Source organism: Poecile atricapillus, chromosome 20, assembly GCF_030490865.1.
Source record: "Poecile atricapillus isolate bPoeAtr1 chromosome 20, bPoeAtr1.hap1, whole genome shotgun sequence".
NCBI classification, from domain to species: domain Eukaryota; kingdom Metazoa; phylum Chordata; class Aves; order Passeriformes; family Paridae; genus Poecile; species Poecile atricapillus.
In genome coordinates this window covers 4530175-4556901 of record NC_081268.1, presented here as the reverse complement: position 1 = coordinate 4556901, position 26727 = coordinate 4530175, and the positions used below count along the sequence as shown (strand labels likewise).

Below are 26727 nucleotides of genomic sequence, written 5' to 3'. Positions count from 1 at the left end.
TTCGTGCCGCGGCCCAGGGGCGGCGCCGGGCAGGGGGAGCGGCGGGCAGTGATGGCGGCGGCGCGGCAGAGGGGCCCGCGGGGCTCGGCCGTGCTGGAGCTGCCCCGCGCCCCGCGCTTGGTGTGCGTGGAGTACCCGGGGCTCGTTCGGGACGTCGGGGCCATGCTGCGGACGCTGGGAGGAGAGCAGGGGGTGTCGCGGGTGAGGGGCGGCGAGACCGGCCCTGGCCCTGGGCAAGGGGATGGGCGGCGGGAGGGGGCCGGGCTCTGGGTGAGTCGTTCCAGCCCAGCATATCCCCACACGGGGCCCTTGTGTGGTTTGGGGGTGATGTCGCTTCTCTGCTGTCCCCGAGAAGGGATTCAGGTGGTGTCCGGTAAAATCACGGAATCAGAATGGTTTGGGTTGAAAGGAACCATAAAGTTCATTCAACTCCACCCTACTGTCATGGGCAGGGACTCCTTCCACTAGACCAGCTTGCTCCAGTCTGTCCTTGGACACTTCCAGGGATGGAGCAGCCACGGCTTCTTTGGGCAACCTGTGCCAGGGCCTCCTCACCCTCACAGGAAAGAATCCCTTCCTAATATCCAGAATATTAATTTTTTAACTTTTTCCTGATAGGCAGAATGGGAGTGGCTGCACACCCCTGTGCTGTGCTACTACAGGTGGTGGTGGGGCAGGGATGATGCCCCGAGGCTGTGTGAGGGGCTGGCACAGGAGTGCAGGGCTGTGTGGGTGGGATGCTGACAGGGACTGTGCTCCCCTTGCTGACAGATCTATGCTGACCCTGCCAAAAGGCTGGAGCTGTATTTCCGCCCCAAGGACCCCTATTGCCACCCCGTGTGTGCCAACCGCTTCCCCACCTCCACCATGCTGCTCAGGGTCAGGAGGAGCACCAAGCAGAAGCAGCAGTTGGATGCCGAGGACCAAATCCAGCCAGAAGTCCAGTTTGAGATGGAGATTCTTGGGATTGTCAACACAGTTTACAAATTTCAAGGTAACCCTTGGGATTGTGTGCATGTGGCTTAGAGATGGGTGTGTTTCATGGGACAGGGAAGTGTTTCCCCCTAAACAGTTGAGGACTGGAAGGAAAATCAAGTGTCCTGTTGTTACAGCCTCCTTGCTGGATAAACCTTTGCATAAACTTGTCAGACTCCTGCTCCTGAAAGTTGAGTGTGAGAAATATTGTTGAATTCACAACAGACTTCACAATGACTTAACTTGTTTCTTACAGGAATGTCTGACTTCCAGTACCTGGCAATGCACTCTGGCCCTGATGGCAAACAAACCTCCATGTATGACAAAGTCCTGATGCTCAAACCAGAGAAGGAAGAATTTTTCAATAGGGACTTACCTCTTTATATCCCACCACCCATCTTCTCACGTCTGGACACTCCTGTGGACTATTTTTATCGCCCAGATATACAGCACAGGTATTTTCTCAGTACACATTTTTCATGTATTTCACCCTTTTAATTTGCTGTCTTGTGCTGTTTTATCCCTCTTGATTTGGCACAACAGAGGTAAAAAAACGCCAGAAGCTGCCTGGCAGTGGCAACCTCAGCAAAATTCCACTTGAGGGTTTGCAAAGTGAGGGGAGCTGGGGATGAGGTGAAGATGATGCCTCTCCCAGCTCACCTCACACAGTATGGGATACAGGACACAGCTCCAGCCTGCTTCCAAGGGGCTGGAACAAAGGCAGGGTTTCCTAGGAATCGATGCCATGTGTTCCTGTGCCCTCCTGGCCCCAAGTGGCTTTGCCAGAAGAACAATCTGGGAGATCTCCCACAAGAAACATCTTTCATTTTCTCACTGTTGGCCTTCACTGGAACTTTTTATAGGAAAAGAAATTTTAAGATGGAATGGGTGCCTGCAGTTCCCTCTTGCTTTGCCCCTGTCCCACTGAGTAGCTGCAGCAGCTCCAGGAGAGCAAATGCAGAGGGTGAAGCCTTTAGGGTTCCAACACATTTCATACAGATCAGTGCTGGAGGGTTTTCTGCCAGACAGGGCAGAGCTCCTTTGTCAGTGTGCATGTAGCTTTGAATGGATATTTTAAAATTTTCTTCCTTCAGTGGTGCCATGAGAGTCTTTTACAAGTATGTGATCAAGGGAGGTTGGGCCAAAGTTAAACCAACCCACTGCTAACCCAGCTGAGTCCCTTTTGTCTTTCCCTGTTCCTTAGGGAGGGGTACAACAATCCCCAGGTGTCTGGTGAGAACCTGATTGGCCTCAGCAGGGCCCGGCGCCCACACAATGCCATCTTTGTCAACTTTGATGATGAAGAAATCCCAACTAAACCACTGGATGCTGCTGTACAGAACTGGAAGAAAGTGTGCACCAATCCTGTGGATAAAAAGGTGGAGGAAGAGCTGAGAAAGGTGTGTGCCTTACTCCTGATCTGAGCACTGTCCTGCAGCAAGCCAGGAAGGAAAAAGTCCATTTTTTCCCAGAAATTCTTGGTGATTGTAAGTGACTGATACAAATATGAGTAGATGCTACTGACACTGCTGTGTTCATTTCAGTTCTGCAGGTCAACCTTTGAATCTGTGGCCAACTCACATTAAACCCCTTTTTGTGCCACGAGTTCTCACATCACCACCCAATAGCTCATAGGGAGGGAAAGCTGTTCTGCCTTTGGTAACCCCTGCCTGCTGTTCTGTGGTTGTTTTGTTATTTCAGCTCTTTGAAGTGCGTCCCGTGTGGTCTCGGAATGCAGTGAAAGCCAATATCAGTGTCCATCCAGACAAGCTGAAGGTGCTGCTGCCATATTTGGCCTATTACATGGTGAGTGGAACATCTGTGAGCAAGAGACCATCATCTACCTCTTCCTGGTCCTTTGCCACTTCTGAAGTCCTGCCACAAAGTACCTAAGCTTTATTTAATGTAAAGAGACAGAGGGAAGTAAATGCTTTAGGACCAAATTCGAAAGCAAGGAGGATTCAGTGACTCTTGTCTCCTCCATAGGTTCTAATCACCTCTGCAGGCACTCCAAGTGACTGTTCACCTGGCAGTGGTAACAGAATTTTTCTACACAAACACTTGGCAGTGACCTTGCAAGTTGGTTTATAAAAGCACACAAGTATTTGTGCTTTGGTGCTTTGATTGCCAAGTTTCAGTGTATAAATATTGGCATGGCAAGTGAGTAAAGAGCTGGTAAAACAAATATCTTTGGGCAATGAGGGAAAATATTAGAACTTTCCAAGGACCTCTGTACTGAAGGAAAGTGCAACACTGTGGTGCTTTTTTGTAACCATCTTCCTTCATGTGTTTGTGCAGTTAACAGGTCCTTGGAGAAGCTTATGGGTTAGGTTTGGGTATGACCCCAGAAAACACCCTGAAGCAAAGATTTATCAAGTGCTGGACTTCCGAATTCGCTGTGGAATGAAATATGGTAAAAGGGCCCATAGAGCTGTCCTCTCTGCTTTCTGGTTAATCCTGGTAGTACTTTTCTTTTTATGTGTTTTTCAAACTCTTTTGCCATATTTCTGCTCTGATGTACATGTCACCTTTTGAGCTCCTTGCTTCCTGTAGTTCTGTCTAAAACTTGTGTAATGCTTTCTTTCATAGTATGCAGTAGGTCTTTGCTCATTTGGCACATTCTAAACTCTTGACTTTCCTCCTGTGGGTGTAGCAGAGCATTCTCCTTCTCACTCAGGGGAGCCACCAAGCAGGAATGTGGGTGCTCACACAGCAGCTTTTCCTCAAGGACGTCAGCATTTCCTACAGGATGCTGGGTCTCAGAAATTGGGTCCCAGCTTTAATTTTTCAAAGGATAAGTTGAGGAAAAGGGGTTTCTGATGCCATCTAATAAGTCCAAGACAGAGCTGGCATCTACTCATTGACATCAGATCACATTTCCAGGTTAAAGGGTTTTGTTGATCTCTTCTCTCCACCCTGCTAAAGCCAGCATGTCCCAAACACCAGCCTGCCCTTCCCACACCAGTCCAGCCCTTGTGTTCCTGAGCTGGGGATATTCTGCAGAGTGCTTGCCCTCGGTTCATTGCTGGATTTTGGTTTTCACCTCTAGGTTATGCTGCTACTGACATGCCTGTGAAAGCAAAACGCAGCACATACAACTACAGCCTGCCCATCACTGTCAAGAAACAAGGTATGCTGGGCCAAAAGGGCTGCCTGGCTCTTCTGCTTCTCTGTTTGCCCCATCCTACTCACAGGTGGTGAAGGGTCTTCCTGTGTTCTAGCTGAGACAAAACTGGAGCTTGTTTTCTGGTTATAATATTGCTGCTGTTGAGCCAGAGAAAAATCTCCTGCTGGGAAGTGTTGTGGGAGTTTGGCTGAGCCACAATATCTGTTAGCAGGCAGGAGGGAGTTCTGCAAGCCACACTGGCAATTCAGAATTCACTGAGGTGCAGAGAATGGGGGAATTCTCTTTTCTATGTCAAAGGAGAGTAGAAAAGGTTAAAATTATGAACAAATGGACTCTGGAAAAAGCTGCCCAAGTCAGCACCTTTCCTGGGACTGTCCAGTAACACCTCTGAAGAATGAGCAAAGCATATGCTCTGTTGCTGGTTGCTCTGGTTTTGTTGAGTCAACTGAGAGAAGTTACAGTCCAGTATGAAAGATGTCCCTAATTGTATCTTTGTTTTCTTTTCAGGAAGTCACACAGTCAGTGTCCATGACTTGAAACAGGGGCTGGGTTCAGCTGGTACATCTGGGGCAAAAAAGCCCCCCTCCAGCAGGTATAAGCTGAAGGTAAGCATGACTTTTTATACCAAAATCTTCAAATATCTCAGTGAAATAGGGATGCTTCCTGGTTTATCATTCATCAAGGGATCAGCTGTGAGTTGATGAGCTCAGGTATGCCTGGGAAGCTCCTAGTTGGAGATATGGCACTATGGAGCATCATCTGAGTGTATTTTCTCACATGCTGCAAGGTTGGATTGGTGCTTTCCACCCTAATCGTAGATGTGAGGAGCATTTTGCTTCAGTTGATAAAACTGGAACTTCATGGGCAGCAAAGTGCAAAAAAATCACCTTGTCTTTATCAGGTCATGCTGCAAAATCCAGTAGGGCAGAATAAATAAATGAGTCTTACTCTTCATTTTTTTGTTAGAATGATGCACTGGTAGGCAGTGACAGGCTGCAGAGCTGCAGGTTGGAGAGGTGAAGTGTGTTCTCTGCACAGCAGTGCTGGTGTGACTGTGCCTGCAGGGACATTTTGGGGGCATTCCTCCTTCAGCTTTATCTTCTGCTGCGTACAGATCTCTACATTAAAACTTCTCTTGGAAGTACCTTGTTCTTGAATCAGCCTATTGGAAGTACTTTCAGTTATGCCAGAGTTGTCATGTTACACCATGAAATGCACACAAATCCTTTCCTTCTTTCCTCCTCTTAGGAATCCATCTACATTTTCCGAGAAGGAGCTTTACCCCCTTACCGACAGATGTTCTACCAGCTCTGTGACTTAAATGTGGAAAGGTACTGCACTCTGACAGCTGAGTCTTAGAGACAGATTTCAAAGCCTGTTGTTTATACCATGTCCATTCACTCCTCTCCCCCTGTGCAGGAACATCAGAGGTGTTTAGCTGCTCAATAAAAACAGAACAGTCTTTTCACACATGAACTTCCTTTCCCATCTGACAATTACCTGGATAACCAACCATGCTATTCCAGCTTAGTGAAGTGAAATGGAAATAAACCAATGTGTCTCATTTGAAACTCACTTCTGAGTGCAGAAGATTAACATTTCCTTCCCTTTTTGCCACTCTTTAGCCTGCAGAAGATCATCCACCGGAATGACGGTGCAGAGTCGGAATGCACAGAGCGGGATGGGTGGTGCCTTGCCAAGACAAGTGATGACCTGAGGGACAGCATGTCCCTGATGATAAAGCAGATCATCAAATCTACCAGACCTGGTAAGGATGCTGTGAAGATGAGGATGTTCTAATAGGCACTGAGGCAGAAGTGTTCCTGCATCCTCTTTGTATTCTTTGGGATGTAGCTCATTCCAGTGTTGGAGCTGAGGCTGCTGGCCTGCAGTGGGAATGTGAGTTGGCATTAGGGATGGCTAGGAGTTAAGGTTTTCTATTTAATATTCCCAGTATCAACCCTTCAGCTTTTAAATGTCTTTTGCACAGTGATAATCAAGATCTTAATTTTGACTGATGTATCTGGTGGTGGCATTTTTACTTTTTATTGATATTATTGACCAAGAAGTGAGGAAATTATTTCTTCATGATGCTGGGCCAAAGCAATAATATCCCAGTGAACTGGGTCAGAATGAGGTAGGAGAGGAGGCACAGCACTGCAGCTCTGCTGCTGTTCTGCTCTCCTTCCTGAAGTGTGGAGACAGATTGCTCTGGGCTTGGTCAGATTCTATTAAGATGTGCAATATTAGCTGTGCCCCTGAGGCTGCTGCCTTCCCCTCATGTTCTGTGAACTCAACTGCAAATGCCCCCAGGTTGCACTGAGAGAGGCATCACAGTGGTTTTTTTTTCTTCCCAATTAAAGCTCTTTTCTCAAATACAACAAGCAGTGAAGATGGCAAAGAACAGCTGGCATACGAGTCTGCAGAGGATGAGGATGATGAAGAGGAGGAGGAAGAAGACTTCAAGCCTTCTGACGGGAGTGAAAATGAAATGGAGACAGAAATGCTGGATTATATGTGAACTCAGTGAGCAGTGTGGCTGCTGTGGACAGGTCTCTCTGCTCTTGCTCCTTGAGAGAGCCAAGGGTTCAGGATCTGGGAAAGCAGAGCTTGTACTAAGCTGATGATGTTCTTTCTTCACTGACTGCTGGTGGGCAGCATTCTGGATGTTTGGGAGCCACTGCCTGCATTGTCAGAATTGCTGGCTGAGACTCTCCAGCAAGCTCAAGAAACTCTCAAGAGTGAGCCCAGCTGGTAACACACCAGAATGTGGGAGAAGCTGCATTCCCAAATCTCTCCATGTGTGGGAGGAGTGCACTGTCTCCAGGTTGGTGGCCATGTGGAAAATAGGTGCCTGAGGATGTGCTGGGAGAAGCAGCAGTCCAGTGCTCCTGGAGTCCCTAAGGCAGGTTCTGCCCTTCTGCTTGTCCAGAGGGAATGAAAATACTGTGCCATGCCTTCAGCACTGAGCCTCGCTGGTCTTCCTGGAAATAAAGCCTGCAGGAAAATACACTTTCTGTCAGGGAGTAGTTCCCTTCCTGGAATTTAGTGTTTGTTGTCCTCATTAGCTGGTGCACTTCTCAGGTCTGTTTTGACTTCCCCAGCTAGCAGTTAACAAGGACTGAAGGCAGCTGGCACAGCTTCAGGTGCATAAAGGTTGGCCACTGCCAGCTGCATTGTTCCCACCAGAAGAAAGTCCCAAAAATTAAAGAGCTACTGGCAGTTTCTGGATCTTGGGCATTCCCCAGTGTGTTCTAAGCACGCGTGACAGCCCAGCTTGCCATTTTAAAAGGAGTAAGACTGCTTCTTCTCCAGTGAAGAGGCCCTACAGACTGTTACAGTTGCTTTTAAAGCTGTTACATGTAGCAAAAGTAGTAAACCCAACAAATTATAATTGGGAAATGCAACACTTTCAGTTCACAGGTTCAAAGAATGAGATTCATTTCAAAATTGAATCCTAATCCCTCAGCCAAACAGTCTATTTTTCAAAGCAAAGTTCAACCCACCACAGGGAACATGAAGTATGAACTCCCCCACAGTCAGGTCCATCCCTCTTTCCTACAGGAAATTTTGCTGGAATTTTGGGAAAGGAGGACAGGACAAGCCCTGCCTTGGGGCAGAGACATTTGAGTATCAGTATTTTATTGCAAAGACTAATTACATTGCTGTGTACAAGTCACACCGGGTAGTGTGCTCCTTCATTGAAGTGGTACAAAATACATACGGTACAGCCAGTCCCCGCTGTGGCACCGGCAGGAGGGGAGGGGAGGGGACAGTCCCAGGGCAGGCAGGCACGGAGCAGAGGGAACACCCTCCCAGGGGTGCTGGTGCCCAGGGTAAGTGGCTTTGGGCAGGGGGAGAGGCAGGAGGCTGCCCCTGCGTCAGGGAGCCAGGAGCTCCCATCATGTGCATCATGGGCAGCGTCAGCCGAGGGGCAGTGGGGCTGGAGGAGCTCTGTGCCAGCCACACTCACACCCACGCAGCTTCTTCCCCACCAGGCCCAACCCCTGCCCCCAGCCCCAGCCCCTGGAGTATGGTCCCTTGTCCTGGGGCTGGGGAAGGCACCGCAACCACCCAGGAGCTCTGACAGATGGGAAATGGAAAAGATCTGGAATGAAGCTCTTAAAAAACAGAGATGGAGCAACAAACGGTCCCCCTTTGGTTAGTGTTTCCTACAATGATTAAAACAAGCATCTCTGCCCCTGCTGGAGCAACTAGTGGTAGAGAATTTGGGAGGGCGGGGGCTGGCAGGGTCTGCACCCTATGAACACAGCAGAGCAATGCTGCTGCTGCTGCCAGCATCCCTCCCAGCAGCCTTAAATACCAGGGGGGCACAGGACAGGGACTGGGCTGCAGGGCAGGGGGAGGCTGGATTAGTAAAATGTACAAGTTTGCCTCTTCTATTTACAACCAATAAATACTGAAAAAAAAAAAATCAGTAAACTTTTTTGTTTTATACAAAAAAAGTCTCATTGCTGCTTCTCCCATGGTCAGTGTTTGAAAAAGTCCGGTTAAAGCCCAAGGTGAGTGGCACTTTCTGTGGGTCAGGCAGTGGCAGCTGGGGCACCTGGAGCACCCTGAGCTCTCTGGCCCCTTGCATGCCCACAGACCCGAAGTCTATTTACAGTTTCAGACAGAACTTTGCTCTCCTCCTCCTCAGGCTGGCAGCACTGGGGGCGTGGCCTGAAGCTCCCCCTTGGCAGAAGAGACACTGGCATTTGATCTTTGGTGCAAGTTTGAACGTGGGCCAGCCCAGTCCAGCTGGAGGATGCGCTGGATCGGGAGAGGAGCAAGACCACACAGGCTTCCAGCTGGGGAGAGCACGAGGCACCCACTCCATCATGGTATGGCCACAGCCTCCTCTGCAGGGCTCAGCACTGGTGCAGGGCTGCATCCTTCAGCTCACCTCCCAGCCCAGGGCAGCTGTGGCTTCTCCCAAGTAAAGGACAGAGCAGTGCAGTGGTGGCAATGCCAGTGATCCCAGGGAGGACAGACGTGGAGGTAACACTGGGAGAGCTGGGAAGGAGGCATGGCAGCCCCTCCCAGGCTGGTGGTGACTGCTGCTCTGCTCTGTCACGCAGCCCCTCTGCGAGTTACCGCTCCCCAGCTCCCTCAGACACAAGGCACCTACGGCAGAGGCGGGCTCCAGCTCTGGGCGGGCCGGGCTGGACAAGAGTCGCACTGTGGAAGGTTAAAAAACAAAACAAAAAAAAAATAGACAAATCCCTCCCCCCAACCCTCACTGCGTTCCTGTGTAGGAAAAAAAGACCTGATTGGAATGGAGGCTTGTGCAGAGAGGGGCAGGGGCTGACACCAGTTGCCCAACTCTCAGCTCTGGGTGCAGAAGGGAGGTGCACGGCCGTTGCCCATGGGTGAGGGTCACTCCTCTGCCGTGCAGGGTGGCACAAGGACCAGTCACAGCCAAGCCCGGAGCAGCTACCCCCAAGGCCCCGTTGGTGATGGGTGGCAGTGGGGCTGAGGCTAGAAGATGCCCTTGGCGATCTTCAGGCCTTTCTGCTTCATTCTGGGCAGGGTGGAGCTGGAGCCGTGTTTGATCTTCACCCCCTTGGAGAAGCCCCGCTTCTTAAGCACAAAGTCGTAGTTGGCGGCGGAGTTCATGGCGTAGAAGACATTGGCGTTGTCGGGGATCTTCAGCTCTGGAAGTGAACAAGGATGAGGGTCAGTCAGCTGCCCTTTCCTTGAAAGGGGACCAGAGCGAGGCCAAGGGTTGTCCCCAGGTGCTGGGGCCCCTCTTGCTGTCACCTCTCATCCCAGCTCCAGCCCAGTGCTGCAGGGCTGCATGGCCCCAGGAAAGCCCCCACGCCCCAGCACACACACACCTCTCTCCTCTGAGATGATCTGGACAAGCTCATAGTCTTCAGGCCGGTCCCCATCCAGGTTGTGTTTGGCCATGGCCTTGCGAATAACCACGGGGGTCTTGTCCTGGCTCGTCACCTGTGAGCACAGAGTGCTGTGAGCTCAGAACCCTGCTAAAGCCTCCCACTCCTCCCAAAACGTGCCGTGCCCATATCCAGGCAGGACGAGCCATCCCTCTCTGGTGCCTCCCTGGGGATGTTACTAACCAGGATGCTCTTGTACATGTTGCCATTGTCCACAGCCAGGCTGACTCGGATGATGCAACAGTCGTCGACCTGCTGGTTGTAGAGGGGCAGCGAGAGTGAGGAGTAGCTGGAGATGCCGGAGACCGAACGCTTGTGTGTGCGGGAGGCCGTCACCGGCGTGGAGGAGACAGAAGAGGAGGAGGCACTGCTGGAGCCTGAGCCGATGCCTGACGTGTCCAGGGAAGAGAGGGAGGTGGATTCCCAGAACTGGAGGGCAGGGAGGAGAGGGGATGCGGAGGACACAGTGGGTTTAGCTTCTCCATCGGCCACAGACGGGGCGTACCAGCGCTGGGGGAGGGAGGCCAGAGGGATCTCACTGACCTGTGACAATGGGGGACCGACACAGCTACAGCCACCAGAGGCACAAGAGCCTTGCCATGCTGCCGGAGCAGACAGCAGCCTCCCGAGCAGCCCCCGGGCCCCCTGCCTGCTCCTCCCAGCCCCAGCGCCAAGGCAGAGGTGGGACAGCCCCCACATGATGGCCACACCGGCTCTGGGACCCCTGTGCCCTGCGAGCTGCCACGTACCTTCTTCTCCTGGCAGTCAGGGGACTCGGGGATGAAGCTGATGTTGATCTCCTCCACATCGGAGCTGCTGGAGCCGGCAGAGGTGACGCTCACCGAGTCGGTGGCGTCCCCGCTGCACAGGTACTGCCCACACTTGAGCTGGTCGAAGGATTTTGAGTGGGAGCTGCTGCTGGCACAGGGCTCAGTGCTTGGTGGCTGCCGGCTGCCAGAAGAGAGGTGGGGCAGGTGAGAAGGGAGCAGCGTGCTTTTGGCTGGCAGGACAGCGGCCATGCCCAGCTGGTGCCCTGCAGTGCCCAGCCAGAGATGCCCCACGCTGGACCCCACCTCCCACCAGGGACTCACTCGCTCCATCTCTTGATGATGCCGGTGTTTTTCTTGGCCTTCAGCGTGTTGCTGGCTGACTCTGACAGTGGCTCAATCTCACAGGACAGCCCATAGCTGGGAGGGGAAAGAGAAGGGTTTTAGCTCCACCAAGTGTGAGGGAGGCAGAGCAGAGAGGAGAGCACAGCACAGCTGCTGCTGTCAGAGGAAATGAGTGGTGGGACCTCCCAAGACACCAGCACAGCCCCAGACCCCTCTCACTCACCTTTCGGCCTCGCTGAGCCGCTCCAGGCTATGGAACCACTCCACAAACTGGTCCTCCTGTGTGAAGCTGTAGTTGTTGCAGGCTGACTGGAGCAGCTTGATCTGCGCGATGACTTCAAACTCCTGCAGCAAATGGAAGCAGTGAGACCAGAATCCCCTCCCCCAAAACTGAAGAACACAAGGTAAAAAAAGGAGAGGGATCAAGCCCAAAGTGACTGGCACAGCCTGGGATTGCACCAGGTCAGCCCTGCTGTGCAGCTGCCAGGGCAAAGCTCTCACCTTCCTTCTCTTCTCAAAGTTTATCAGCCCACTCTGGAAAAAAAAGAGATGAAGGTCAGTATGGAGCAGGAAGAAGAATATTGCTCCCACACCTGTCTGTCTCTGTCTTGCTGCCACTGCAGGTGAGTAACCCTGCTGAGAAAAAGTAGCCCATTTCCTTGGGACAGAGGTGGGTGGGCAGTGTGGGATATGGGATGTGGTGTGGGATACAGGATGTGCAGTGTGGGATACAGGACATGTGTGGGACCAGCCTTCCTTTTATCAGCTCAGGCTCTGGGAGGAAGGGGAGGACAGGGAGGGAGTACATACATCCAGGAAATCCTTCATGGCCGTGTCCAGCATCACCAGGTCTGTGAGGAATGTGCCAAGGTAGGGAATGGTGCCCTGCATCACGCCCTGTGGGGACAGAAGGGACAGTGGGGTCAGCAGAGCTGGGACCAGCCTGGGCAGCTACTGGGCACAGGGTCAGCCCTGCCAGACTCACCATCTCTCGCTGCTGCTGCTGCCGCTTCTGAGCCCTCTTTGGGTTGATCTCCAAGGTGGCAAATTTGGATGTGCCCTCCTGGATGGTGGGGAGAGGTGGGATCAGCACAGGTGGGAAATGGCACTAATACCTATTAACTAAAATTCACACCCATTCTCATTTATATAACTTTCATTGTAGGAAAGAGAAGGAAATCAAAGCTTTTTCATGGCTCAGAGAAAAGAAACTTAGTGAATAGGAACTGCTGCTCTCATTTCTGTATAAATGCCTCCCTAATGGGATGTTCTGTTCCCTTTTGCATTTTGTTTCCACTCAGTCCCTTAACCAGAGCTAGGCTGGGATCTGTGGAGAAGCTCCACATGGAATAAAAACATTTTTGCTGCAGCCTTTCACCAACTCCACCACTCCACCTAGAATCAAGAGGACTTTGCACTGGATTGTTAACGTGCAGCTGCCTCTGGGGAGAAGTTGTCACCTGGTGTTTTGGATCCCATCCCAGTGCTTATCTGTTCCCTGAATTGTTTTGCCAGTTCCAGGTAATAAGTTTTGGGCGAAGAAACAGAAATCCCAGCCTTGGTATGAAAGCCCTGCCTGCTCCCCAGACTCAGCACACCCTGCCTGCACCCTGCCTGCAACTCCAGCAGCTCTGCCAGGGCTTTACCCCTGTGACTGGAACACCATGGAAACCTGAGCTGCCTGCCAGGAACAGGGCACTGCAGGTCCTCCTTCCCCCTACCTTGATGAGGAGCTCCCGGCTCAGCGAGTGGTTGTTCTCATCGGAGAAGATCCCTGAGAGCTCGTGAAATGTGCGGAAGCTCTCCCTGCGCAGGGGGAAACAAGAGGAAAAGTCAGCAGTGCTGCCATGGGGGGGTTTCCTCCTTGGGCTCTCTTCTGCTCACCCAAATGACCCCAGTTATGCTCAGCTCCAGCTGGACCTTGCTGTTTTGGAGCTATTCCAAGGTGTTTCCTATGGAAGGGTGAGCTGATGATGCTTTTAGCTTTTACTTTCTCACCCTCCATAGGTCCCTGACGCCTTACACCGGTCCCTGAGTTTTGGGCAACTCCAGGAAGTAATTGTGGAGCTGAGGTGATCCCATTTACACATTCAAGTGCCACAGCACATTCTTGCCCCTGGAACCAGCCCTGCAGGAGCTCCTTACCGCAGGACCTCGTCCCAGGTTTTCTTCAGCCGGTGCACAGCGTTGCACTGCAGGGCAGAGAGGATGGCTCGGAGGGAGGAAAAGTTCTTCAGGATGCGGCACTCCTGAGGGCAGACAGGGAGATAACAGGATTTGGGTTAAAAAGAGCTGGAGGATCTGGTATTCCAGCACAGCAAAAGCTCATCCCTTGGGTGGAGGTAGGAGGTGAGCTGTCCTACCCGAGCCACTTCGATCCAGTGCTCCACCACCTTGGCCCTCTGCTGTGGCTTCAGGGACCTGTCCCCGAGACAGGTGGCAATGACACAGTTGGCCACACTGTTGAACTGGGAGACCGTGGCACGGATGGTGGGGGCCAGGTGTTCTTTGCCCTTCTTGTCCCTCTGGGACCAGATGCAGCCCAGGCAGTGGTAAGGCACCACTTTCTTGAACAACTCCTGTAAGATAAAGGGATGGAGAAGGGCTTCTTTGAGTTCTCTGGGGAGAGAACAGGCCAAGGAGGAAAAAGGGATGGGAAGAGCCAGGGCTGTGCCCAGAGCACCACTGACCCAGCTGGTGGGTGACTACTCACAGCATCCATCAGTGTGAACTGCTCTGCAACCATCTCTGGGGAGAAGGAGAGGAAATCCGGCTTCCCATCCCCAACTCCATTCTCTTCTACCAGCTGGAAGGTGCAGCTGCTATGGTCCACAGCTGCAGGAGACAAGGGTGAGGCTGAGAACTGCAGTGCCCACACCACCTCCCACCAGCCCCCTGCAGACACCTCCTGGGCTCTTAACTCCCATCTGGCTTGACACCTCCAGCAACAAGGCTCAGATAAAAGGATAGTCATTTTAAACCTGGGTGCAAGTGTCTAGAGAGGATTAAAGCTAGATTAGCTAATCTATTTGGAAATCCCACTTCTGCTGCAGTTGGATTGGCTTCCCAGAGTACCTTCATGTAAACAGAGTTCACAGGTGTTCTGCCACGTGGCTCAAGTTTTGGAGACCCTCGACTCCCTCCACCTGCAGCCCCAAATGACCCCTACAAGCCAGGGGAGGACCCCACCTTCTGCCTCGGCCTCGTTCTGCTCTTGCTGCTGGAACTGGGCCAGCAGGATGCGGGCTCGGCGCTCCAGGTCAGAGCCAGGGATGTTGTGGCGCACGTAGGAGATGAGCTGCTTGAGGCAGGCAAAGTCGGGGGGCTTGCGGAAATCCTCCGAGTACTGGTCCAGCCAGGCCCCCAGGATGGAGGAGATGGTGCTGCAGGAAGGGGGAAAACACAAAGGGGCAAAGAGAATCAGATGCCAGAAGAAACCTGTGTGCAGGCCCACAAGCCCAGGAACAGTGCTGGGATGACACAGCCCTCCCGTAGAACTGCCACCAGAGCCACCACAGCACAGGCACACTTACTTCTTCAGCTCCATCCTCTCGTCCACAGTGTGCCTGGCGTGGTCCCCGTTCGCCTGCACGTGGAGTTTGCCATACCTGGTGGGGCAGAGGGGAGGCAGTGAGCACCCTGCACTCAGCTGCCTCTCAGAGCAGCCTCTTCTCCCTCCACATCACCCCCAGCTCTGCCAAGGGGTCAGGATGAACCTGCTATGCAGTGTCCTGCTCCCCTCCCCTTCCACAACCTCCCTGTTACAGGAAGAGGCAAGCAGCCAGCACTGGCCACTTCACTCCAGCTTTCCAGGAAGTTGTGTCCTCCCTGTCCCAAAACCTTCATGCTGATGGAGCTGGGAAAAGCCACTAAACCTCCCAAGGCACTGCAGCAGAAGATGCTGGGGCTCTCCTGGCCACCCCCAGCTGTGCTTGGGGCTCAGGGCAGCCTCACCTGTTAAGCAGCAGGTCCAGCACTTGCTTGGTGGTGGCGAAGGCCCGGTAGGTGCACAGGAAGATGGTGACATAGGTGGAATCATTGCCCTTGAAGGCTGATACCAGGTACTCCACCAGCTTCTCCAAGGTCCCGGCTTTTATCGTCCGCACCTTACACGTCTCGTAGAGGTTTAAGGCCGACTCATTCTCAAACTGCCAGGACAGGAGCAGAAGTCAGTGGACTGGGTGACGACAGACACCAACAAGTGCAAAGTGCTCCCAGCAGCTTCACAAGCTCAGGTCTAGGCTGGGATCCCCACAGTGCCTGAGGCTCTCCTAACTGGGAGCTGAGTCTCCCCAGACAGCAAACACCAGCAACCCAGCTGAGAAGACCTGAATATGTGGGAAACCCCAGGAAAGGCCTCAGGGTTGCCAAAATCTAGATACAAATCAGAGTGGCTCTGTTTTTCAAAATGAGGCTGCAGATTGTTTCACCTGTGCACCTTGGCAGCAGAGGCCAACAGGTGCTCCCACTCCCTGCTCCCAAATAAATGCATTATTCCCACGGCAGGGAAACATCTGAACCCTCCCCTGTGGCAGGAGGAGCCCCCCGCTTACCCCCAGCCAGCGCTGCCCTTTGTTTGCCGTGTGATGGAGCTGCACTTTCCGGAGGGATATGCTGTAGATCACACCATCCTCCAGCTCTTCTCCGATCTCCTGTGTGGAGCTCTGCATGGAAAGACAAGATACACCATGAGATAAGGACAGCAAAGCATGGCACAGATGCTTTTGTGGCTCCTGCTAGAGATCCCAGCAAGCCAAAGGCAGCAGCTGGCTGGCAGTGAGTCTCTCTCATCTGCTCAGAAATGCAAACCAGGTGACACCAGTGTGTCTGGCCAGCTGAGCCTGCCCACAGTGGAGCCAGGACTTTGGGAAGCTACTCTTGGTCTGTGCCACATCTCCTGGCTCCATGTCTCAGCCCTTCAGCAAAGCCAGGCTGTGCCATGAAAGGTGGGACCCCTCACAAGGCAGGGAAAGAGACAGTGACAGCACAGCCCAGTGCCCAGCCCTGCCTGCTCCCCTTGCCAAGCCCCTGCCTTTCCCATGAGGTGACACTGGCTCCTGGTCTGAGCAGAGTCTCAGTGATCTGTCCCTGCAGGAACCAAGCAGGTGCACTTCCCTAAGAAATAATCACAGTCCAACCAAGCTGCCCACCAGCTCTGGCAGCGCTGGCCACAGCATGAGGCAGAAATCCCAGAGATCTGCACCAGGGTGGGACCAGGCACAGCCAGGACTGGCCTGGGCAGAGGGTTCAGGTATCTCTGGGTGACAGGCACACAGCTAAGAGGCTCCCATTTCTGCTCTGGAGGATGGAGAGCACCCAAAATTTGGTGAGGAAAGGGGTGATGCTTCTCAGGGCAGGTCTGCAGGCACACGCCTCCCACAGCACCACATGCCAGCACGGGCTCAGCAGCAGCTCCAGCCCCACAAGGACAGTTTGGGCTCTTCCCTCCTCCTCCTCTCTAACCATGCTCTGCTGAGTCAGTCCCTCCCTTAAGAAGATTTATCCAGATCCTTTTAAACACTGCAGGGATCTCCCCCACCCTCCATCCCCCTCACCAAATGGCAGGACATGGACGAACACACACACACACACCAAAACCCACAGCTCAGCAGATGGAGAAAATGCCTGAAAGCAGTCAGCTGGTTAGAGGGGGAGGTGACCATCACTGGGACACAGGGCTGTGGGGACAAACCTCTCCTGCCAGAGACAACCCACAGCTTTCCCTGCCACTGCCCCTCAAAGAGCCCTGAGCACCGACAACAACACAGTGCTCACTGAGCAAGAAAGTGCCATGAAAAGGCTCAGGATGGATGAAGTGAATGCTGCTCCCTGCAAAAAATCCTCCTCCAAACTGCCCCCTGTGAACATGGGGACAGCCACACCGAGGGCCCCAGGCTCAGAAGACAGGAGCAGAACATGACCACACAACCCTGAGCTGATGGATCCAACGTGCACCCAAAAGCTCTCTGAGCACCCTCTCTCACACCACCACAGTGGTCACTGCTGTTACCACTGCTCAAGCCATGGGCTTGTTAATCACAAGGAATCAAGGCAGGGAAGCACAGCCAGCTCAAAGACTGAGGAAGCTTGGAAAAAGCCTCTCATTCATGGTTGTAATGAATGAGGGCAGAGAATCCCCCTGGGCAGGGTTACTGACTTTTTCACTTTTTGCTGAACCTGCTTTTCTCACTTCATGCCAGACTACGGAGAGGTTTGGTTTGCTGAAGTTCAAGGAGTTGTGAGGCTCTGCTGTTACCATCAGGAGCCTTTCCCAGGGTTCACTGGCTTCCAGACCAACCCTGAGAGCACCTGCATGAGGCAGCAGACACCAAATGTCCTTCCTGGCACCTGCATCTGTCCCTCTCTTGTTCTGTGCTCTGGGATAAATTATGGCACAAGGCACAACCTTGGGAGAGGGCTGCCAGCACAGCTAAAGCTTTGTGTCCACTCTGGATCAACCATCTACACTGACACCACCTAACCAAGTTGGCAAAGTTGTCTTTCTTCCACCTTTAGATGCTGTTTCCAAAAAAAAAAAAAAAACCAAAACAACAACAAAAAAAACCCCAAAACAAACAAACAAAAACAAACCAATCAAAAAACCCAAAAAAACCCCAAGCCATAGAAATGCTTCCCAATTTGTCTTGGGCTCTTTCCCAGCCTTTATCACCCAACCTATCACTGTTGCAACCTATCAGCCCCTACCCCTGTGTACCTCCCATTTAAGCTAAGAGGAAAGCTCTGGGTCCAGCAGGACCAGAGCCCTGTACAGTCTAACACAGAAAAGAGATTTGGCTGGGCAGTTGTAAACCCCAGACAAAAATATCAAGAAAAATCAGATGCTTGCTGACATGCAATTAAATTCATAAATTAAATCATATGGGAGGAAAAAACCACCTCAGGATCAACCCATGAATCATTGGCAGCTGCTGTGCAACTACAGTGGAAAGTATTGCCACAACTCTGCAGAGTTTTCACTCTGCATTTCATGTCACGTGCAGGGGATACACCCCCATTCTGATGTGCATAAAAGCAAATTTCATTTCCTTCCCCTATCCAAGACTGTCAGATTAATTCATTTTTTTCCCTTGCTGACTCGTGCGATATCCCCCAAAGTTCCCCCTTTGCAAGCCACACACGAAGGCCGTGGCTTCCCAGCGGTCTGCAGGCTCCTGCCAAGAGCCAGGAGAGCTGCTACACTGGGACATTCTAAAATTTGGCTATTTATATTCTGTGTGAGCTTCCTCTTTCCTACGGCTGCTCCTTCGAGATGCTGATTGTGCATTCCGCGCGTGTTGGTTAAAAACCAACCAAGCAAAAGAGCGGCAGCAGGACGGAGCCAGAGGAGTCTCACTCCAACATCTGCACCGAGCACACGTTTCTCCCCTCCCAGATGAGAAGTGGGAGCAGGGCAGGGAGAGACTCAAAACCTTGACCTGTGGCTTATGTTTGTGCTGGCCACCCAGAATCCTGCACTCACACCAGGATTTCCAGCGAGTCCAAACAAAGCTGAATGCCTTCAAAATGGTCTCTGAAGAGACAGATGAGTGCTGGTAAATATTGCAACAGACACTGCTCCCCACTGCCTGCCCTGCACATCTGCTGGAATTTTCTGCCCTTCTGAAGGAAACATGAGTCAGGCTCAGCCAGTACACAAACCCTCCTCCACCTCATCCTGAGGCTGACACAGGTGAACAGCCCCTTCTGTTGGCATAAGGGATGAATCCAACAGGCCCAGGCAGTGCTTAAACATCTGCAACAAGATTTGGTGGTTATGGCATCTGCACCTTCCACCAAACTCATACAGGTGGGACCCAGCAGTCCAGAAAGTGAGATCCAACACATTTCAAGATGGGCACCAAGAAAAGGGAAAACACAGAGAAATGAAGGTTTGGTTTGATTTCTCCAGCTCAGTGTGCAATCCTGGTCCTCTCCACACGTCAGGAAAAGGGCCTCTGGCTGGAGGGACACAGGGAAAAGCCACATGTTTAACTCTCCCCAGTTGTGCAGAGCAGAGGCTTTTGCAGAAGCAGCCGTGAGTGAACTCTGCAGGAGTTCATCCCCTGAAATATGAAACGGGAGGTCTGCACCAGATGGCTGCCCTGGGCCTGGGGACTGCCTCTTCCAATGGCAGCCAGCCCTGAAGCTCCCACTGATGGTTCAAAGCTTTTGTGACTACACCAGGGAGGAATTTCTGCTCCATGCAGTAAACTCTGCAGCTCTCTGGTGAATGTTCTTGTACTTGGCGTGGTGTCAAACCCCACGTCTTCACACAGAGGATTAATAAGGAGCTCTAAGATGCAGCCAAGGTTCGTGAGCCTGGAGGAAGGGTGTGAGGGACCCTGAGAGCAGCAGCAGGGACTCTGCCTTCAGCTCTTCCCAGCAGATGAAAGGAGGGGAAAATGAAAAAGCCAAACAGCAAAGCAAAACATTGGCTGGGGCTCTGCATTTTGGAAAGGGTTTGAGCTCAGTCACAAAGGTGGTTTTGGTAAGACAGGAGCAAAGTGCAGGATTAAGTGTGAGCATGGCAGCATCCCCACACTTACACACAGACAATTACCCAACAATTACCAGGTCTTAAGAGCTCTGCTCCCACGTGCCCCGGGTTAGCACACTGGCCTCCAAAGGCAAGAAAATAATGAACTGTTAGTGGAAAAAGGTATTAATTTCAGCACACGTGGAGGAGGCACAACTGCTTAAAGTGCTTTTGCTGATGCTCTCTGGGCCACAGCTGGTTTAACAATCAAGATATTTCTGTTACTCTGCTCCCTTTTCAGTTGAGTTACACAAAATGCCTGTTCTACACACAGGTACAGAGCAGCACCGAGAGTATTTCTGCACCGTGATTTCAAAGGGCTGCTGCTACCAGCTGCAAGCTTCCCCCTGCCCATGGGAAGCCAGGAATGTGTGTCTGTTGGGAATTAACACTCCCACTGGATAATGAGACAAGCAAAGGCAGAGGTGAGCCTCAGAGACATCACCAGGGGTTTCCCATTGAAGCTCCACACTTGCACAAGCACAAGAGAACTCGATGAAAGGTGGTAAAGCCAGAAACAGCAAGTGGGAGTTTGCTTTTCTTTACAATCCCCAACCCCTTCTCAGAATAATCCCTTCCCACTAGCAGCAGGAAATGGGCCTTCCCAGAAACGAAAGAAAGCGGCTCCAGCACAGCCCATGTTCCTCGTGGCTGACACCAACTTTCATTTCAGCCTCGGGAGCAAACCCTGAACCCCTGCAAGGACCAGCAGTGACTTTGGGAGCTTTTATGCAAACCCGAGTGTATGACATTATGTAAAAGGAAACAGGAAAAAAGTCACCCCCGGGTTGTGAAAGGAAAACAAGCTCAGTTCTGTGAGCCGAAGATAAAGACGGCGAAAGCAGAAGCACCCTCTGTCCTACAGGTCCAAAATAAGCACAGGCAGCACAACCCTCTTCCCCATGGGGACTTCCAGGCAAAAAGCCCTGCAGTGGCTGCTCCCCCACAGCTCTGCCTTGAGAGATCATCCACTCCTGGCACTCACAGCTTCCTTCCCCTGCCTGTGCTCAGGAAGGCTTCAAGGACTACCCAAAGTGGTGAGGAAGCTGACAAACATCCCCTGTTTCAGGGGAAGGAAAGGTGCCCACGCTGCTAACTCACAGCATGTCCTTTGGAACAGCAGCCCCACTCAGGGCAGGAGCACTTTAGCTCCAAAATATCATCCCAGCCATAGCCATGGGGCACTGGGGTGGTTCTCTCCAACTGGGCAAGTTGATCTCCCACTGTGTCCTTTCCCCCTGGGTGTTCCTGTCGCTGCTGATGGAGCTCAGTCCCCTGCCACAGCTCAACTGTACCCAGCCCCTGCTCCCCATGCAGACAAGTTCAGCAGAAAGATGTGATCCCTCTGGGTTTTCAACACACTCTGCCTTCCTTCCTGCCTGCTCCGAGCTGTCTGCAACCAGGACCGATTCCAACAGCCCATTAAAACATGGCAACAAAAGGGGAAACAGGAAAAGAACAGAAAAAGGGCCAGAAGCTAAACTTAAACCCACCATGAGAAAGGGCTGGTTTCACCAGGACACCAGGCCAGTGGCAAGAGCTGAGGGCCTATTCTCTCCCCATCAGTTGCTGGGCTCCACTCCTCACACTCTGCTCCAGGTGTTTCAGCATGGAAAGCTGTGCCCCAGGGGAACAGCCCTGGAGCCAGTGCATCACCCAGCACTAGGATGGGGCAGAGAGCACACATCACCCCACACCTGCCTCTTGTGGGGATCTTCCACCTCCTGCCTCGGGCTCTGTGGGTCCCGAGACCAACAGCAACTCTGATCCTGTGTCTGTGACCCAGAGGGGCTGCAGAGGGTGTCCAAAGGCAGCCTTCTCCACCCTGGCAGCTTAGGGAGAAGGGAAGCTGGAAGCTCGCTTACAGAGGCATCTTGTGACCCACATGTAGTGAGTCAGAGGCTGGAGCAAGGATTAGGAGCTCAGCAGTTGGGTCCAGGAACGAGACAGAGCAGATATGCAGGATTCCTCCCCCGTTTGCTTTTAGAGAAAACTAAGAGCACTCCCATGTGAAGAGACTTTTGGAAATCAAAGCCTCTGCATGTCCACTCCATCCACAGCCTTCAAGGGGCAGATCAGGGGGAATGCAGGTGCTGGGAGATCAGCCTGACAGGTGCACCCCCCAGGGAAAAGCAAACTCCAGCCACAGCAGGGGTGACCCATGAACTGCAAACCCCATGTGGAAACACCACCAGAGCAGGACACCCTCGTGTCCCTTCCCAGGGGACGTGCTGAGATGGGCTCCCCTCGCAGGCTGCTCAAAGAAAACTGACTGCAGCAGGTTTTGCTTCCTCTCTAAATCGATGGTAAAAAACCATCCCGCAGACACAGTAGATCTGGCTCTTGCTCCACAGCCCTGTGCTCGTGATGGCCCCAGCAGCATCCATCCCACAGCCAAGGCCTCCACAGGGGCAGAGGGACACAGCCCTGCTCACAGAGCAAAAGCTCCACCACTGACTCACCCACACCCACCCCCCGGGGCATTACTGGAAGTGAAACCAGAACGACACGGCTGCTGAAAAACGGTGCATAAAAAATTAATACAGATGCTGTTCTGTGAGGTTAAATAAAGATCGAGCATCTCACCCCAAGTAATTTTGTCTCAGAACAAAACATTTGCGTTTTACCGAGATGGAACAGAAAGAATTTCCAAAAAACAAAAAGATAACTGAAACAAGTTCAAAAATTGATTGATTTTTTTTCTGGGTGTACAGTAGCACCTGGAAATCACATGCAACATGACAGCTCCCCAGTGCCTTATTCAAATGTGAATTAAAACATGGCTGAAGAGTTCCAGCCTACCCAACCCAATGCTACTCTATTGATTCCACCTCTGAAGCAGGGCCCTGCTGCACCAAATGTGTTATTTCTGTGGCAGCAAGAGCTACCAGGTGTATTGGGAAAGGGATGGAGATGAGGTTGGCACCCAGAGCTGATATGCCTTGAAACTGACTGGAATGGTCACACCTAAAATGTCAATTCTGGCTTCACACAGTTCACCAGGACACACAGGCTTGCTCCTTGTGCCAGCTCCAGGGCAATGCTTGTCCTTTGCATGGATCAGCACCTGCAAGTGACTTCCTCTTCACAAAAGCCTTTACATTCCCAGAGACCCAAAACCCTGAATACTATTCAGTTCTCAGCGCATGCACCAGCCCAGATAACCCAAAAATTTGTTTTAACAAGTATCAGCTGCAATAAAATCAGCTCCTTTTGTCAAACTTGCCCTTTGCCCTGGCACATCCATGTCCTGCATGAAGTGCTCACCTGGGCACACTCCTGCGGCACGGGCAAGGTGGGATGTGCAGGATGGGCAAAGCAAAGGTGACTGCCAGGTGTAAAACATCAGCCCAGCCCCAGCAGGAGCCTTTCAGCCCCCTCATGCCATGCTGAACCATCCCACTGGCCCCACACTGACATTCCCAGAGAGTTTCACCACACAGCATTCCCAAGCAGCTTGGTTAAGCTGTAAATGTAAATGTCTGGGCAGTAACTCAATCGCCGCATCTTGCAGAGGGGAAAAGACAGCAAAGTCACTTCTGCCTGGATGAAGGTGAACATACTGGGCTGGCCAAAAGCCACAGCCTTGCCTGGGCACACTCTGGCTGACAGAAACTGCACCTTTCCCCTCCATTTCCATTTGAATGCGTTTAATTCCGATTTAGCCGAGACACATCCTCAGCTTGGATAAACTGAACCGAAATAAGCCCTAGTGAAATAAATGTGCCCAGCCATGTGTTTACCCCGCCTTACATCAGCTGACATTCCCTCCACCAAAGCCGGTCTGACCGAACATGGGCAAAGCTGACAACCCCAGACCTTTTGGGGCTCCCTGCCATGGGCACAGCCCGGGCAGAGGAGGATGCCCGGGGGTTTCCCTGCCATGGGCACAGCCCGAGCAGAGGAGGATGCCCGGGGGTTTCCCTGCCATGGGCACAGCCTGAGGAGAGGAGGATGCCCAGGTGGTCCCTGCCATGGGCACAGCCTGAGGAGAGGAGGATGCCCGGGGGGCTCCCTGCCATGGGCACAGCCTGGGCAAGAGGAGGATGCCCGGGGGGCTCCCTGCCATGGGCACAGCCTGGGCAAGAGGAGGATGCCCGGGGGTTTCCTGCCATGGGCACAGCCCGAGCAGAGGAGGATGCCCGGGTGGTCCCTGCCATGGGCACAGCCCGATCAGAGGAGGATGCCCGGGGTGCTCCCCGTGCCCCCCAGCACAGCCCGGCCCCAGGCAGGCTCTGCCAGCCGGATCAATGGCACCTCTGTGCTGCTGGGGCCGCACAGGGGCTGCCAGTGCCGGTGGCACAGCGACAGGCTCGGCGATGGCTCGCTCTTTGTGTGCGTGTATGCACCAGGGTGACCCAGTAAACAGCTGAAGCAGAGAAAATGCAGGAACAATCCAGCGCAGGGAGGCAGAGAGGGGCTGACGGTGAAAGGACGGCAGGAATAAATGCGAGCCTTTGTTCTGCGGTCGTGCCCTCCGCGCCCGGCTCCCACCCCGGCCGGGATGACGCGCGGCTCCTCCATTTGCTGCTGGAATGCGCTTCCCGGGACCAGCCGGGCTCGTCCCAGCCTCCTCCCGATACCCGCAGCCCCAGCGTGTCCCAGCACAGCCCAGCTGCGCCTTTCAGGCGTCCCCTTGGCTCCGCAGAGATTCTCCCCTTGCAGGGCATCCCGCTCGGCTGTTCCCCTCCCCGTGGGAAGGTGGAAGAGGCGAGAGCGAGCGCTTCTGCTTTGTAATCAGCAAAATCTCACCTTGGGAGTATTACTTAAATAGGTGTCAACGAGGCAGGAGGTGCTACGTGAGCAGGTGTCAACAAGCCGACACCTGGGGGTGCAACCGGGATGCTCTGCCAGCTCCGGGTGATTTCCACAGCTGAGGCAAAAGAGATTTTACGATTAACTGGCACCTTCGGGGAGAAAACAACTGGAAAAGGATAAAAATCCCGCTGTTGTCAAGTGCTGGAACATGGGCGCAGGGAGCCTCAGCAGAGAGGTTTGGCTCTGAGCGTGCCAGATGTGCAGCACCGGGAATGCTGGTGCCCAGGCAGGGAGGATGAATTCCCTGCCCAGACCCTGCACTGTAGCTGCGGGTTTGGCCGTGGATCACGCCAGAGCAGCTCGAACATCACACAGGTGCCTGTTCCTGCTGGCCACGGCACCTCGGTGAGCCGGTACAGGCATGCTGCCACCCCGACTCATCCTCCTGCCACCCTGCCCAGCTCATCCCCTGGGAGTACCAGCCACAGAGGAGCACTCCTGCAGCTCGCCCTCACATTTAATAAAAATTATTTTGGGGGACACACCCTGGGATACCCAAAAAGCTGAAGTGCACAATGACCGTGGGCCAGCATCAATGTGAAGGGGGCAGAGGTGCCCACCTTCCTTCCCTGATTCCTTTCCTTTAATGTTCCCTGGATTAAGACAGGTCAAACCTCAAATAGCCCCATCCTCCCAGAGCTGAGGAACACACCAAAATCCATGGGAATGAGGACTGGGAGAGATGGAGTTTGTGGAATACCCCCCCACCAAGAAGCACCTCAGGGAATAAGTGTTTGTTATGACACTGGTGTGAGCCATAGCTACGCTCTGAGTCACCCTCACACTGCCAGGGAAGAACCAGCCAGGCCTGTCCTGTCCTCCTGCCAGTTCTCATTGTTGCAACCGGGACTGAATCGAGTAAACCACATTGTCTAGAAATCCAGTAATGCCAGTGACTGTCACCAGCAACGGGCACCGCCAACGCATCGCTCAGCACAGGGCTCCTCAACAGCAGGACTGCAGCTGGGGCCAGATAGCCATTAAAAATATAACCAAAAGCAAGCAAATAGCAGCATTTGGAAGAAAGCTGGCCTGCTTTGAGGTGATAAACCAACCTGAGCGCTGCCCTTGCTCTGGACAGTCTGCAGCCATTGTTGGGGTCACAGCATGGGAGGCTTGGGGGTGACACCATCACCCTCAGCTCACATCCCCTAGCCCCCAGGCTCTGCTGCTGCTTCAGTGCACAGAGCCAGACCTTGTAAGCAGCAGGCCACCAACAGAGCCTTTTAGACAGGTATCTGACCAAAATCCCCAGGGTTTCAGCCTAAACTGGAAGGTGAAGTCCTGAACCCCCCAGCCACATGAAGACAGTGCTTCAGCATCCTTTACTGACTTCCCACAGCTGAGCTTTGCCCTGCCAGTCCCAGGCTTTGCTTTCCCCAGCTTGCCTAACCCTTGGTTTCCTGTAGTCAGTTCCAACTCCTAGAGGTGAGCCCAAAGAAAACACATAATTTCACAAACACACGCTGGCTGGAGCAGGAGCTTGGGGCAGGCTCTCAGCTTGAGAGTCTCCATGGAGATGCAGCCTCTGCAAAGAGAGGGGAAAGGCTGTGTGGTTTTGCTCCATCACATGAAAAGAAGTTCTGGTAAGACGGGTGCAGGTTTCCACACAAGCCCTCAGTTCAGCTGCTGGAGTGCGGTTAGCAGAAAGCAAAGCCGCTCTAAAAATATTGTCTCAGCATTCCAGATGAAGTTGCCTCAAATGAGTTTCCTCTCCAATCTGCTCTGTTTGCAAGTTAGACCAACTTTTTTTCCCCTCCCATCAGCTCTGAGGACTCAGCTGGTGCCTGGCAGCTGGAGCCATCCCCATCCTGCCTCTGCTGAGCCCGGGGCTCCGCAGGCAGCTGCTCCCACTGGCCCCACGTGCGGAGGGAAGACACCCTTTCCCACCCCAGCATGATTCTGACAACAGAGCTCATCCAAATACCAACGCTGTAATGAAAACAAACTGCTGTGGAGCCAGCCAGGCCACGCCAGGAGCCTCTGCATGTGTTTAATCTCCACTGACATTCAGCTGTCACATAACTCCTGACCCTCAGGTAGAGGGAACTCGACGTTATCTAATGTGAAAGTGCTGCCCTACAAGAGCCCGAGCCAACACAGCCCCGGGAATGAAACCCAAAACCAGAGTGGGGATTTGCATAACATCACAAAAACAAAGCAGAAGCAGGTGAGAGGGACGGAGGTTTGAGGTGCTGCAGAGTCACCTCACTGCCCGGAGGAGAGCAGCGTTTGCCTGGCACAGCCCACGCTGCCACA

At 52.9% G+C, this 26727-nt stretch overlaps 2 protein-coding genes across 6 annotated transcripts in view; one reads left to right on the top strand and one right to left on the bottom strand.

Annotated features, from left to right (window-relative positions):
- The first annotated feature begins 7 nt into the window (after window positions 1–7).
- GTF3C5 (general transcription factor IIIC subunit 5) lies at window positions 8–6633 on the top strand. The gene is made up of 11 exons (XM_058853502.1): window positions 8–201; window positions 772–994; window positions 1232–1430; window positions 2180–2375; window positions 2677–2781; window positions 3274–3388; window positions 4025–4105; window positions 4610–4707; window positions 5351–5433; window positions 5728–5870; window positions 6466–6633. The coding sequence occupies exons 1-11, from the start codon at window positions 52–54 to the stop codon at window positions 6621–6623; spliced, it is 1551 nt and encodes a 516-aa protein (XP_058709485.1). The 5' UTR covers window positions 8–51; the 3' UTR covers window positions 6624–6633.
- A 2941-nt stretch (window positions 6634–9574) lies between these two features.
- The window catches only part of RALGDS (ral guanine nucleotide dissociation stimulator), a 59415-nt gene continuing 42262 nt past the window's right edge, over window positions 9575–26727 (bottom strand). For 2 of the 5 annotated variants that reach the window (XM_058853499.1, XM_058853496.1), the window contains exons 2-18: window positions 15668–15778; window positions 15069–15262; window positions 14648–14722; window positions 14304–14497; window positions 13828–13949; window positions 13478–13693; window positions 13260–13363; window positions 12836–12920; window positions 12100–12177; window positions 11925–12011; window positions 11616–11648; window positions 11338–11459; window positions 11094–11189; window positions 10752–10953; window positions 10186–10545; window positions 9943–10057; window positions 9575–9759 (exon numbers count right to left, since the gene is read on the bottom strand). In XM_058853499.1, the coding sequence (XP_058709482.1) occupies window positions 9584–9759; window positions 9943–10057; window positions 10186–10545; window positions 10752–10953; window positions 11094–11189; window positions 11338–11459; window positions 11616–11648; window positions 11925–12011; window positions 12100–12177; window positions 12836–12920; window positions 13260–13363; window positions 13478–13693; window positions 13828–13949; window positions 14304–14497; window positions 14648–14722; window positions 15069–15262; window positions 15668–15778 (2370 nt within the window). In that variant the 3' untranslated portion in view covers window positions 9575–9583. The remainder of the gene's footprint in view (window positions 9760–9942; window positions 10058–10185; window positions 10546–10751; window positions 10954–11093; window positions 11190–11337; window positions 11460–11615; window positions 11649–11924; window positions 12012–12099; window positions 12178–12835; window positions 12921–13259; window positions 13364–13477; window positions 13694–13827; window positions 13950–14303; window positions 14498–14647; window positions 14723–15068; window positions 15263–15667; window positions 15779–26727) is intronic. The other 3 variants (XM_058853497.1, XM_058853498.1, XM_058853500.1) reach the window with 3 other exon arrangements.